This window comes from Rattus rattus, chromosome 5, assembly GCF_011064425.1.
Source record: "Rattus rattus isolate New Zealand chromosome 5, Rrattus_CSIRO_v1, whole genome shotgun sequence".
NCBI classification, from domain to species: domain Eukaryota; kingdom Metazoa; phylum Chordata; class Mammalia; order Rodentia; family Muridae; genus Rattus; species Rattus rattus.
In genome coordinates, this window is record NC_046158.1 from 119,647,869 (window position 1) to 119,662,371 (window position 14,503).

Sequence of the window (14,503 nt, forward strand, 5' to 3'; positions counted from 1 at the left end):
TATTAATTCTTGCTTAGGTGAGAAGTAACTTGGTAGGAATAGAAATTACATATGGGAAACATGGTGGAGATGTTAACTGGTACTTTCCCCTTGGCACCTCCTTGTACATCAGGCCCTTTATTCAGAGTTGTTCGTTGCATTCTAAAACAAAACAAAGCAAACACCCCCAAACCGAAGTGGTAGAAAGATCTAGACGTGGATGTGAAAAGTACCTTACATAGCACCAAGGTAGCAGCGCTTAACATGGGCTAGGCATTCGGCACTGGCTCATGGGAGCCGTTCCCCAATGGGGAAAAGACTTTCTCAGTTGGGAGTGGGGAGGGAGTTGGAGCAGTTACAGAGAGCAGCTGTCACTGCGATAGCCTGAAATTGAGGTTACATAGACATCCAATCCATTCCTTAAAATGTTTAAAATGTTATATGTACTGCAGGTTAGTTTGTAAGCTAGAATTGATGGTAGACACTCTATCTGGTTTACTGTGCCTCGAGAGCCTGAAGGCCTTGTTAACGGTGAGTGTACAGTGTGCTCACGCTCTAGGATGGGGCAGGAGAGCTTTTAAGTGGAGACACACTGGTGGTTTACTCGGAAAGGGGGAGCTTTGCAGCTGATAATTTCCAGTTTCGGTTTTGAAGGAAAATGGGAACACCTAAGCTGTGAGCTTAAGTGTCATCAATGAGAAGTGTCAGAGGTTTGGTTAAACAGGCAGTTAGATATTGATGTGGTTAGACCCCTATCTATAACCTGTAACCTCCACATTCTGAGCTTAATCATGACTTCTCCTATGCCCCAGTCAAGGGGACTGCCACACACTCAAATTTAACATCCTGGGGAAAACTTTTCTTTTGACAGGGTCTTACCCTGACTGGCCTGGTGACACTGAATTTGTGGACGTCCTCCTCAGTACCCTGAGTGTTGCGGTTGCAGGTATCTGTCACCAGGTCCAACCTAGATAAAATTTATTCATTCCTCTCCAACACTCCAATGGCCATGACAAGCACGGTTTTCTCTGAATGGTCGAGTTGTGTGCAGAGAGTGGAAGGACTCATTCTGAGACCTAAATGAGATAATGGATGTGCAGCGCTCAGCATGGGCTAGGCGTTCGGTGCTGACCTCATTTCCTGCTGTATTCTGTTCTTACTGACGTGGTGTGTAGTCCACCTCCACACAACATTCATCTTACTCTGTAGTGTCTGAGTACTTCCTCAGTGTCAGAATGTTTTCCCTTCCTTTCCCTAACGTGCAGACGCTAGTCATCCTCCCACGATATGTCTCTCCTCTACCAATATTGGAGCTGACTCTTACACTCTTAATCCATCTTGGTGATGTGACTAAGTGCATTTGTTCTCCTACTTCCTGGGGTGTGACTGGCTTCAATGACCCTTCCCTTTTAGGGACTTCCCCAGACTTATGCTGTGTGTCACTCAAGGTAATGCCCAACCATAGCCTGAGTACAATACTATATTTCTTATTTTTTTCTTTCTAGCTTCATTAATGGACTTCCTGTCCACATCGTTCCAACACTAGAATGTCACAAAACTGGGGATGGAATTGCTTATCTTAGGGTACTTTTAAGTGTATATAGATTCATGTATGCCTGAGCGATTGGTTAGTAAGAACTGAATTAAGACAAGTAATAAACGATTCCCTGTGATGTGATGCCAAATTTTCCTGAGTATTTTAAGAATGTGTTTCACTAATTTCTTTTTCTTGTTGTATTTTCACAGTATTGGAAACTGAATCCAGGGCCTGTACATCTGGCCATTGAGCTACATCCCTAGCCCCCAACCAGTGTCAAAACAGGTTTAGAACCCACCGAACCCTGTACCTCCTGTCCTTTTACTGTTGGGGGCTACTTATTAAAGCTGAAGAAGCTCTGTGAATGAGCAGCAGAATAAGACCAGGGATTCAGAACTTCTCAATCCTTGTCTTAGTTCCCTTTGTAAATGGTTGGAGTAAGGCACTAGGCCTTCCTATTTTGTCTTCTCCAGTTACTTAAATGACTGTATCATTTGATATTGTTATAATATACGTCTGGGTAATTGAAAGTGTTATTTAAATAATAATGATGCAGTGTTAATTAAAAGGACACACTACATATATATGTATATATATATATATACATAAACACACACACACTAACTATATAACTATAACTAATACAGGAAATAACTATGTGGAAAATCCTGAGACTTTTTGTGTTTTATATTTTAGCATATTTAACATACATATACAAAATTAAATATGTGCTCTTAGAAATTTAATGTCCTATGTTCTACAAATACTTGAGTTCATACATTGAATATGGAGATAAGTCAGTTTGTGCTTATGTATTGGAGATGCTTTGTCAATTACTTGGTTCTTGAAGATTTCTGATGTTATCAATAAAATCCAGAATAAACAAATGAACTGTATAATTTCAAGCTTGTAGAGAGTCTCCTCTGAGTGCTACCATTTAACAGCCAACGTGGACACAGACCCTTGTGATTTCTTCAGTCATGTTGCTTTCACAAAGCAATATTGCAATGATATATTACCTTTCATTATTTGTGTGTGTGTGTGTGTGTGTGTGTGTGTGTGTGTGTGTGTGTATGCGTGCGCACTCACGTGCATGGCAGGCACTTGGAAAGATCAGAGGACAATTTACAGCTGTCTGTTTTCTCTTCTCATCGTGTGGGTTCTAGGGATTGAATTTAGTTGGCTAGGGCTGGTGGCAAGAGCCTTTACCCCCTTAGTATTGGGACATTTCTCTTAAGCGTATGGATAATTTAGTCACTAGCATTCATTACTACCCATCTCTTACCCATTGAAGTGAAAAATCTCCCTTAGACATTATTTCCCATTCATGCATTGGTCTGCTTTAGAACTCTGCCCTATTTTCTTGGTTATTTGTATGTTCTTTTGCCAGTTCTCTGATTACTGTATATGTATAATTGCATGATTTGCTCTCCATCTCTATGTACAAATATGTGCACACATGTGCGTGCACACACACATATACTCCTGAGTTTTCCTCTGTTTTGTGTGTGTTTGTGAATTCTAAGAATTTTATTTCCTAGGTGAAATTTAGGGAAAAAATTAAAACTAGTTATAAACCTGTTGATACTTTTAATACTAATCCATTGTACTTGTATATTAGTTTACAAAGCTCTGGCATATTTGTATTGATGTTCTTTCAAGGCATATTAACTTATTCATAGCTTTTATTTAATTTCTTTAGAAAAATCGTTTTCCTTCATATATCTTCATTAAGATTATTCTGAGTTATTTGTAATATAGTTATTGTGAATGGAGTTTAAGATTAGTTGTGGACATTCAATTCCTGAAAATGTATTTATTTTCTGTGGACGAATGCTTCGTCTGCATGCATGTTTGTACATCACTTACTTGCCTGGTTCCCAAGGAAAAAAGAGGTAGCCAGAATCCCTGGAACTAGAGTTCCGGGGGTGATGTGGGTGCTAATGATGGAACCCAGGTCCTTTGGAAGAGCAACCCGTGCTCTAAGCTCTGAGCCATCCCTTCAGCCCCAGACTGTGACATTTTTGAAAAAAAATGCAATTTTATTTAGATTTGTCATGCCTTAAATGTTTCTTTGGTTACTATTGATTTGTTTACTTTCCACCCGGACTCATGTTTTATTTTGCAGGAACACAGTTTCCAGCCATTATTTCCACTAGGCTTTATGGGAAATCAATTTTCTGACTCCATTTAGGTTAGAAATTGTTTTATTGTGTCACTATACTTGTCTGACAGTCTGTCAAATTATAGATTCTAAATGCAAAGTGGCGTTCGCTTCGACACTTAAAATATTTCTCCATTTTCTGTTACATTTATGTTCCTTAATACATTTTAAGCCAACATGATACTTTTTGTCTGCAATAATTTCACACACACACACACACACACACACACACACACACCCTTTTTTCCCCCTTCACAGTCTTACTATGTAGACCAGGCAAATCTCCTTCCTGTCTCCTGAATACTGGCTCCCAAGTGAGTCACTGAGTGTAGCCTTTCTAGAGGCTTTTAAGATTTCGTATTACCAAGAAGTACTAAAAAATTGACCATTATGTTCTAGCAGTGGGGTATTTTATTTTTCTCAGTTTTATTGTTGGCATTCAATGAAACATCATTTAAAACTTTGTCAGATCTCTGACATTTTTATTTTATTTTTTCTTTTCCCTCTCAGTCCTATTTATTCCACCAGGAAATCCTACCATGACACTGTAGTCTTCTCCGAGTGTCTTAACTTTCCTATCATTTCCCTGGCATTTGCACTCTGAGCTGAAAGACTCTGAGTTCATGGATTTCTTTTCAGTTATGTTATGTTAATATTCGGTCTTGAATCTTTGACTTTTATGGTCACATATTTCATTTCTGAAATATATCATCTTTTTGTTCCATTGAGGCCTTCTCCTGCTTCAAGGATATAAATGTATTTAAATATAGACTGTGTGATCATTTATGCTCCTATGGGTCTGTTTGTTTGTTTGTTTGTTTGTTTTGCAATGACCCCTGAGTTATGACCCTTGTCCTTGTTTTAGTTTTCACAAGTGTGCTGTTGTACTGTTTCTTCCCAGTGTATGTGTGTGCCTGCATGTGTAGGGTGTCTGTGCATCCATGTGTCTGTAGAGCACGGCGCTTCTTTGCATGAAATTGGTTTTCCTCAAATGTTTGGTAAATCATTTGATTTCCCTAATCGTGTTGAGAATGCTGTTTCTAACTACTTGGGCTTTCTAACTGTGATTCTGTGAGTGCTGCAGTATGTTTTGTCTGAGCGTTCCAGGAGTTAATCTTCGTATCTATGCCCTCTGCTCACCCTCATGCTCCTGCCAGACACTAAAGGAGTGCTTTAATCAGTTGTCTCTCTGAGGGGATTGTTTTTAGGATCCCCTGTGCATACTGAACTCTGAGAATGCTTAAGTCTCTTCCATAAAATTGGGAAGTGTCCGCAGATAACCATATAATTCCCCATGTATTTTGTGTCATTTTGAGATTACTTAAGATAGTTAATGTAAATGACAATCATACTGCTTAGGAGATAGTTGACCCCCCCCCCCAAAAAGGCCATTTATACATATTTAGTAAAGAAACTCCACCCCCAATATTTTCCACAAGTGATTGGCTGGATTCACAGAAACCTGCTATGGATGTTGAAGATGGGCTACGCTTAGCTATTTTTTTTTTTTTATTATGTCCTGTAAACTACCTGTAATTGGCTGCTACAGTGAGATTGTTTTTCCACAGAGAACACATGAATCAAGTCTGGCTAGGTGCTCTAGGTACTCAATAGCAAAATAAAACTGCCTTGGACCTGAGAGTTCCAGGATTCAGTGCCTAGGGTGGGCGAGATAAACCCAGGTTGTTGGGCCCCAGAAAGTTTAGCCTGTGCTAACAGCTTCTTAGAGATGCATTTTTCCTTCCCCTTTTCTTCCTGCTCTGGATGCATCAAGTCGGACAGCACACTAGCTTTGGAGAACAGAGGGTGGAAGGGATTTACTATTGACTTTTAAAAAGTCTCCTGTTAGACTTCTTCCCTTGGGTAGATCTTGAATATTAGATTCTGTGCTCCTTTTCTTATTAGGGCATTCAAAGCAAAGTAGACACTCATCTGACTCAGAGTAAAGGGCCCTTTGATGTTCACAGGCAGCGCTAAGGTGAAGAGAGCACATCCTGGGCCTGCTTTGTACTCAGTGATTATCTTCCCAGACTCTATGTTTTTCTTAACTTTTTACATTGTAGTTTGTTTAAATGCTCTTAAAGTGTGCTGCTGAGAGCAATTTATCTACCTGATTATGAAATTCATAGGTAAGCATGTTGGAGCTGGAAGTGAGTGAGTTCGTGCAGACCCAGAAAAACAAATATGTTGTCCCTTATTTGAGGATGCTATCCTTGAATCTGCAGATATATGTGTTCCAATTGGAATATCCATAGAAGGAATTCAGTAGGGGGCCAGGGGCAGATAAAGTACAGTGTGAGTGTGTGTGTATGTGTGTGTGTGTGTGTGTGTGTGTGTGTGTGTGTGTGTGAGTGTGTGTGTGTGTGTGTGTGTGTGTGTGCGTGCACGCGCGCGTGCTAATGTTACAGAAAGGGTTTAGCAGGAATAAAGTTGAGAGAGCAGAGTAGATCAGGGAATACAGGTGGGATAACTAACATTAAGACATTTCTTTTAAAAGTCATAATGTAGAAGTGTCCTAAAACATATACAAGCACTTATATAAAGATATAAATATCCACATTTAACTGGAGTTACCCTATAATGAGGCGATAATGTTCCTACTAGATATCATAGAACAGTAAGTGAAAACTCCAGGTCCCAGAACCAGGTTACCACCTTTGCAGTTGTTGGTCAGTAAGGTACAACAGACCCCTGACCGTTGCAGGCTACTGCCAATGCTCTTGGTCACCTCACGGAATGGCATAGTAAGATCTTATTGCTTAAGAGAGTATAATTTTGAATTGGATATGTGGCCTTCGCTGGAGGACAGGCCACCCACCAGGAGACACGCTCTAAAAAAAACCTCTCATGGGGAAATCAAGCTGGTACTTATGTGGAAGCTTCATACTGACTGGCTAGCTTTCGCAGTGCTAGAAGGCGCTCTACATGTGATTAGTGGAGAAAAAAAAACCATCAATCTTATTCATCTTTGAACCCTGCAAGCTGCAGCAAACAGGCCTGGCAAGATATGTATCACTGGGGCAGTAGGCATGAGTGTCCCAGGAGTAACTAACCACTTTTGATTGGCTACAAGGCCCACTGCATAAGGTGAACCTCTACCTCGATCCATCCTTGGGGCCCAAGAGCATGTGACTAAATAGGTCATAGGCTCTAGAGAGCAATCAATCACTTACTTAGCTACATGGACATAATATTAAACTGGGGCTGCTAGTGATAGCCATAGATTAAATATGTTTGTCAACTCTCAGTGGGAAAGCATTATCTCTTTTTCTTTGTAGTGGATGGCAGTTAACACAGAGGCCTGTAACTGATTAAGGTCTCTTAATAAAAGACTAGAGTGTTCAACCCAAAACAAGCCTTCTAGATCACGCCCCCAGCTATGAGGAAAGAGGATGCAGAAAGATTATAAGAGAGATGGACAGCGGTCGACGACTACAAAGAAACAGTGTTTTCTGGACACAGCAGAGACGTCGGAAGTGTGAATTCATGGCAGTTCAGATAACATGCATGAAACCTGCACATGCTCAGATCACACAAGATTCCAGCGCAGAGAAGGGAGGTGGGCACTAAGTCTTGTCCATAGCTAAGGAGCTATTGACAGTTGATAGTGACTGTGAGAGAGGTTTTTTTTAGAGCGTGTCTCCTGGCGGGTGGCCTGTCCTCCAGCGAAGGCCACATATCCAAGTGTGTGTGGGTACCACAAACTGTATTTGATAGTTAAAAATGAGACACCAAGTTTGGTGGATAGGGAAGGGGAATGAATCTGGGAGGAGTTGGGGCAGGTGTGACTACGAACAAATACATTTTTTGAAATTCTCAATGAGCTAACAAAAATGGAAAACAAATACAACTTAAAAAAAAAAATACTTAAACCGAGCCAAGCAAATACACTAATAATTCTTTCAGTTCCCCTACCGTAAACCTCCCAGCACTATTACTCTGTGCTCTTGGTTCCCAGTCTGTCGGAAAGGGCTTAAAGAAATGTCTAATTTGTTGTTGTTTTTCTAAAGGGACTCTTGCTATGTCCTGCTGGCCTTGAACTCACCAAGCCTTCTGTTTGAGCCTGTCAGGTGCACAGATTATGACATGGACCACCACATCCAGTTAAAAGAAGTTTCAAGAAAACAAATTCTATTTCTATTGTAACTCATAGTTAAAGGATGAGCAAACAATGTACACTATGTAGCCAAGACTCAGAAATTGTAATTAATAAGCAGAGGACGCCAGCTAAGTGACAAAAATCATGTCAAAGGGGGAAAAATGCTACCGTTGCGATTTATGCAGTCATTGTATTGGCAAAACAGTGGGAAAGAAAACACCCATTCTCCTGGCTGAGTGTTCTGTATGAAGGCATTCTAAAGAATTTGAGCAATTGAATTCTTTTTATTTCTTATCTGGCTTCTTGGTGGGATGTAGAAACACCCCAAGGCAAGTCAACACGATACCCAGAGTGGTCCTTTGGAGAATGTAGACATGTGGAAGCCAACAAGTGCTGCCCAGTTAAAGCTTTACAGTTCCAATAGAATTGGGGCTTATAAAATGCTACACTTCAAGGTTCTAAAATGCCTGTAGGCTAAGAAAGACAAAAGTATCGATCTGACTTACCCCTGTGGGTTTTGTGAATGCATTTTTTACAAATATTAGAGTTATAATTTGGTTTTGCAAAAGTTTTGAGTATGTACTTTATTTAACTAAAGTTTTCAGTGTGCATGAGTGTGTTTGCCTGCATATATGTGTATACACTAGTTGTGTGCTGGACCCTGGAACTAAGTTCCAGATGGCTGTGAGCCACCATGCGTGTGTTGGAAACTGAATCTGGAATCCTCTACAAAAACATCAAGCGTTCTTGATCATCTGAGCCATGTCCCCAGAGCATGTACCACCCTCTTTTAAGGCAGGGTCTGGATGTATTTCCTAGACTGGCATTAAACTTGACCTACAGCCTAAGTTGGTCTCAAATTCCCACGCTCCTATTGGGATTACCGGTATATGCTACTGTATACTATCATGGTTAACACAGCCAACTAAGTTTTATTTAAACAAAGATGACAATAACATGTAATGAGGAGAGGACAGTCTTTAAGCATTGGCACAGGGAAAACTGCATGTAAACATGTATAAGAATGAGAGGTCACGTCTAATAACAAACATTAAGTGAAAATGCTTTAAAGACTTACATGTAGGCCATTTAGACCAGAAACTGTAAAGGTATTAGCATAAGGACACAGAGGACAAGAGTGATAGAATTGGGTATTGATTTCTTGGCTATGGCCCCAAGAGTATAAGAACAAAAGTGAAATAGGCAAAGCAGACAGAATCCAAATAAAAACAGAGTATTACGCACAGCAAAGAAACCGACAGAGAGAAGAGACGACGGAGGGATGGGGGCGATGTTTGCAGCCCATGCCTCTGTCCCCTATGAGCAACTGTTAGGTGATAACGGTGAAGAAGCAGGCAGGCATTGTCTACCGGTACTGTATAAGTTCAGCCCTCTGTGTGATGGGTGTGCATGCCCTTTCTCGATGTGATTGCCAGGCTTCTTGTTCCCTGAACTCTGGTTACTTTGAAACTTGTGATATTTGCCCTTTCGATTAAGATAATGAGATGCTGGCTAGATGAGCTGGTAACTTTTGATTTTTCTAATTATAGAAATGAATGACAGTGAAGAGTTGCAATTATAAAGCAACAGGATTTTTTGGGTCCTGGATAGCCTCGTGCTGAATTACTGGTTTTGTTTACCTTGGTACCCCCTTCAGTACTTTGTAGCTTCTTAAGTTGGAAGCTGGTTCGGGGGGGGGGGCAGACAAAAAACAATTTCACTGACTTTCACTTTCTAAGCTATATACATTTTAGCATGACTGTCTATTTTTCCATTATAATAAAAGCATTTTATTTCGAGGCTTCGTCAAAAGGGAAAACTCCTAGTAATTGTTCTAGAATATCTCCTCGGTGAACATAAAATCAAGGTTATTCATCTAGTAGCAACCCTTAGGTATGATATCATCTTCACCTAGTGCAATCAACGTGTAATAGATAGCAAGTGGGAAAATGTGCATACAAAGCGAGCCTGCAAAGTATATGTGGGGGTGGGGAGCACAGAGTGGTTCCGTTGGGCTTGTAGAGAAGAAGGACTTGAAGAGGGAAAACAAACCACCAAGGGGTGACTTTATGTAAGAATCACAAGCCTTTAATCACTAGTCCGAGAAGCAGGCGCCTTCTCCCCAGCTATCGGCGCCCCTGAGGTTCTGTGTACCTGTAGCCTTTAACCGATCTACTGAAATCTCAGGACTGACCTGCGAAGCGCCACAGTTCACTGTCTTCTCTACTTAGTTTCCTTTTCAGCGGACTGACTGGAATCGTGGTGTCGTCCCGGCTTCTGCACTAAAAGTTTCCAGGAACTCTAATGGTTTCCCAGGCATTAGCTTCAGTGGTCGCTTGTCAGCCAGTCACAGCTTTAGCCACCACTCCTGCTGATAAGTGTCACAACTGGCTATTCACCCTCAACTTCTGCGCCACTGCTCTCTCTCACCCTCGTCAAGCACCCTGTCCTCTCAGTGTTCCCTGCTACTGCAGTATCTTACCTCCATTTTGTTCCCCCATTTGGAGCGGTCTACAAGCACTGGCTCTACTATTACTAGAGCTACACTGGGAGAATCCGTTCAGCCCTGTACTGCCAAGGTCATGTTTCTAAAGATATAATTCTATGAGTAAACTATTAAAATACTTCACATTTGCTCACAAGATCCGGTTCAGATTTTATAGCCCGTCACTCCTCTGTCTACCACGTCAGCCTCACACACTGCTGTGTTCCTTTTCATGTTCTACACCACAGTAAATGGATGCACTTCATAGACCACGCTCTTTTATCTTCTGCGTCTTTATTCCCTAGCTCTTCCCTGAAACATTCTTGCTCTCTCTTTCCCGGCCACTCACTAACCTTTCAAAGTTAGGTTTATGCCGTTTGGTTTATGAAGCCTCCCTGAGCACTCCGTGAGCCAACAAAAAGGTCCTTTCCCATGTTTGTTCACTACGGTGCCATTTAAGCACTTCTAAGGTCCACAGCACTTTGCCATTTGTTAATTTGCTTGTGTTTTTCCTTTAAGACTCTAAGCTATTCGAGAATAATGTCTCTGTGTTAGTTATTTCTGTATCCTCAGTCCTCTGGCACATAACTTTCATTAAACACTCTTTCTTCTCTTATTCAGTGGTTTTTAGACGACCAGAAACAATTGTTCAGAGAATTCTGTTTGTTATTATTTGAGCTAATAAGAATTGAACCAGGAAAGTGCTTTAGAGCTAATTCACTGTAACTTTGTCTTTTTTGTTTATGTTGCCCAGGTTGGTGTTAAAAATATAGTCCTTCATTTGATTGCAAGTTGTCCTCATGTTAATTTAAGTTCATTCTTTCGCCCATATTTCAGAACCCATGGAAACTCAAAATGTACTTTCAGTCTCTGAGGAGTAGATTCTCTTAAGGCTTTTTAGGTCCACAAAGTTGTAAAAAATATAGTCTTCTGCACCTAGCTTCTTTTGCTTAGCATACTGTTTTCAAGGCCTATCCATATTGTGTTCTCTTTTGCTGAGTAATATTTCATTGTGTAGATACCACATGTTTTATTCATATCTTCTGTGGTTGATGGTCATTTGGGTTTGTCTTGCTTTCTTTTACTCTCTGTAATGGCAGGAAAGTCAAGGCTGCAGGAGCCTGACAAAGCTGGTTGTGTTGTACCCACAATCGGAAGCAGGAAGGGGTGAACACAGGACACACAGTACTCAGCTCCTCTTCTCCATTTTTATGTAGCCTAGAATCACAATCAGGCAATGGCCCCCACCTCAGTGTAGTTAAGATCATTTCTCCCAGACATGCCTATCTCCTACAAGGTTCTAAATTCTGTAGAGTTATAATTAACACAAGCACAACTCCATTTCTTGTAATCTGGGAGAGTTGCTTCTGAGGATCGGCAAAGTCCCCTAGCTGGGTTCTCAGTCTAGGCCTTCTTCTCCTTCAGGATACGTTTGTGCCAATGCGTGTTGGAGTCTTTTCAGTGTGGGGCCAGGCCCTTGAGACACCTTCCCTTCATCGCAGTCTATATCAGTTGCTTAGTGACAGAAAAATTGGCCACATACATCGAGCTTTATGCCTGGATCAGACATATGGGTTTGAGCTGACATGGCATGAGTATGAATTTTGACTGATGGCTCCAGGAGAACTGCTAGTGACACATCTCATCAGGTGTGCACCAAAGGAAACACCTTCATTTCCTACGATAGCCCTTTTAGTGGATGCAATGTAGTCTCTAATTATGGTTTCAATTTTCATTTCCTTAATGACCTCAGTGCAAGAAATCTTTCCTGTGTGTGAGTGGCCACTTGTACATCTTGTTTGTAAAAATCTCCAATAAACCTCTTCATCTATTTAAAAAGTGAGTCATTTGGGTGCTATGTAAGATATCTTTATATATTCTGAGTCCTAAACTCTTTTCTTTAAAGATTTATTTATTTACATATTTTATGTACGTGAGTGCTCTTTTTGTGTGTATGCATGTGTGACAGAAGAATAAATCGGACAGGAGAAGGCATCGGATACCATTACAGACGGCTGTGAGCCACCATGTGGTTGCTGAGAATTGAACTTAGGACCCTTGAAAGGGCAGCCAGTGCTCTTAGCCACTGAGCCATCTCTCTGGCCCTTGAGTACTAAACTCTTACTGGGTGTGAATTGTCATTTTTTTCTCCAGTTCTCTGATGGTCTCTTTTGAAACAGAAACACTTTTAATTGACATCCAGTGGACTCTCTTTCTCTTTTCGCTTATGTGTTTGGTGGAAGAGCTAAGCCCATGATTACCTCATCTGGGGTCAGGGTAATTGGCTCCCCTGTTTAGAGTTTTAAAGCTTCAGTTTATGTCTTTTACCCAATTGGAATTAATTTCCATATACGGTATGAGATAGGGTTCACATTCCTTCCTATGTCCATAACAAGAACTTTTAATATAGGGACAAGGGCAGGCATTTGTGCCTCATTCTTGATATCAGGGAAAAGATTTAACCCTTCCATTGTTTATTGTATTAGCTGTGAATGACTTTTCACCGTGATATTCATGGAAATTCACTTTAGTTTACTGAGTGTTTGTAATTGCAAATGTGTTGTATTTTGTCAGGTGCTTTTCTGCATTAATTGGGATGGTCATACGGTTTTTTGATTGTATCCTATCATATGATGTATAACATTAATTAATTTTCAGCGAGTAAACTAACTTTAAATTTCTGGGTCAGATCCAAATGACTGTTCTTTGTATCGAATCTTATGACTAAACTTTATGCATATTTCATAAAATGATTGTGAGAAATGAACAAGGAAGCAAGGCAAAATAATTTCCTTTTTTAGATAGTGACCTTGGGGGGGGGGTTAACATTGAAGCTTTGGAAATAAAATTGTGATTGTATAAAGTATTTACAGGGATAAAAGTTTATAGGACTTTTCTACCCTTTGAATCCCATAGTTTCCCTTTAAAGTTGTTGATTGACTTAACAATCTGGCCCAAATAGCTCTACTTTACAAAGATTACTGTATAGCTTGCTTATAGACCTCATATTCTCTCTCTTCTCTTCTGTCTTCTCTCTTCTCTTTTACACACACACACACACACACACACACACACACACACACACACACATGCACACACGCCTCTTTTCTAAAATTGTTGTAAATTGGGAAGTTAGTGAGGTTCCTTCTGATTTTCTAACGGGCTTAAACTCGTGGCACTGTTAGAGAGAAGAGACATTTATAGAGAATTGTAGGGACGGATACACTTACTTTTAGTTGTGACCTCAATAATGATCAATATCTCTACTAACAAAGCCAAGGGATTCATCTTCTAAGCAGCTCCTTTTCACTTTAACACAGGCAGAATTAGGTGGCTGGCCCACAAGCTTCCTCTTCTCAGGTCTGTGGGATTCAGGACTCAGTTGCTAAGCAACCATTTCCTTACTCTTGGGCCAATGGGCTTCTTGGAAGTTCCTTTGAAGTTGGAAGGAAGCTGGCTGGGTGCTTGGAAAGAGCCGGCTACAAGAAGGGACCCTGTTCAGTCTGCCATTCTTTTGGTTGGAGATAAAGGCTCAGCTTACAATAAGTAGAGGTGACTTCCTAATACAGAAGGAGATACCATAAGTCTAGTATGTATGTTTTTATACTAAGTTCTTCTGTTCAGGGTCGTTGGAGATTCTTTGTTACCTCAGGAGACCTGAGTTATCCTTTTTGCTTCATGTATTATACGAAGATACTTGAGCCTAGACAACTTTATAGAAAAGAGGTTTATTTCAGTTTCCAGTCCAGGATGTGCAAACGTGGAGGGGCCACATCTTGTTAGCAGAGCCCAGATGTGGTATTGGTTATCACTCCGCAGCAAAGGTAGGAAGTCCACCTGTATAAGTGCATTTCTTCCCTTTCTGAGTTATAGTTATTTATTTAATGTGCAGGAGGTGGGTATGCACATAACCCACACATATGTGGCAGAGAACAATTTGTGTAAGTTTTCTCCTTCCACCGTGAGGGTCCTGGGGGCTTTGAATTCAGGTCGTTGGGCATGGTGGCCAGGACCATTACCTGCTGAGCCACCTTGCTGGCCTGCTCTCCCCCTTCTTATAAAGCCACCACACTCAACCATGGGGCCTCCATCCTTTGACCATATATGATTCTAATCAACTCCAGAGCATTATAGTAAGATCAAGTTATTGATCCTCTCCAATACCTCATAATAGGGGTTAAATCTTAGCACATGGAGCCTTGCACAGGACACACAGCTATATCCACATCACAGCAAGGG

The 14,503-nt window shown here is 40.8% G+C and overlaps 1 protein-coding gene across 1 annotated transcript in view; it reads right to left on the reverse strand.

Annotated features, from left to right (window-relative positions):
• Positions 1 to 13,624, reverse strand: part of Sel1l2 (SEL1L2 adaptor subunit of ERAD E3 ligase) — a 122,443-nt gene extending 108,819 nt beyond the window's left edge. The window contains exon 1 of the mRNA XM_032902362.1: positions 13,495 to 13,624. Within this exon, the coding sequence (XP_032758253.1) occupies positions 13,495 to 13,552 (58 nt within the window). The 5' untranslated portion in view covers positions 13,553 to 13,624. The remainder of the gene's footprint in view (positions 1 to 13,494) is intronic.
• Between the last annotated feature and the right edge of the window lie 879 nt (positions 13,625 to 14,503).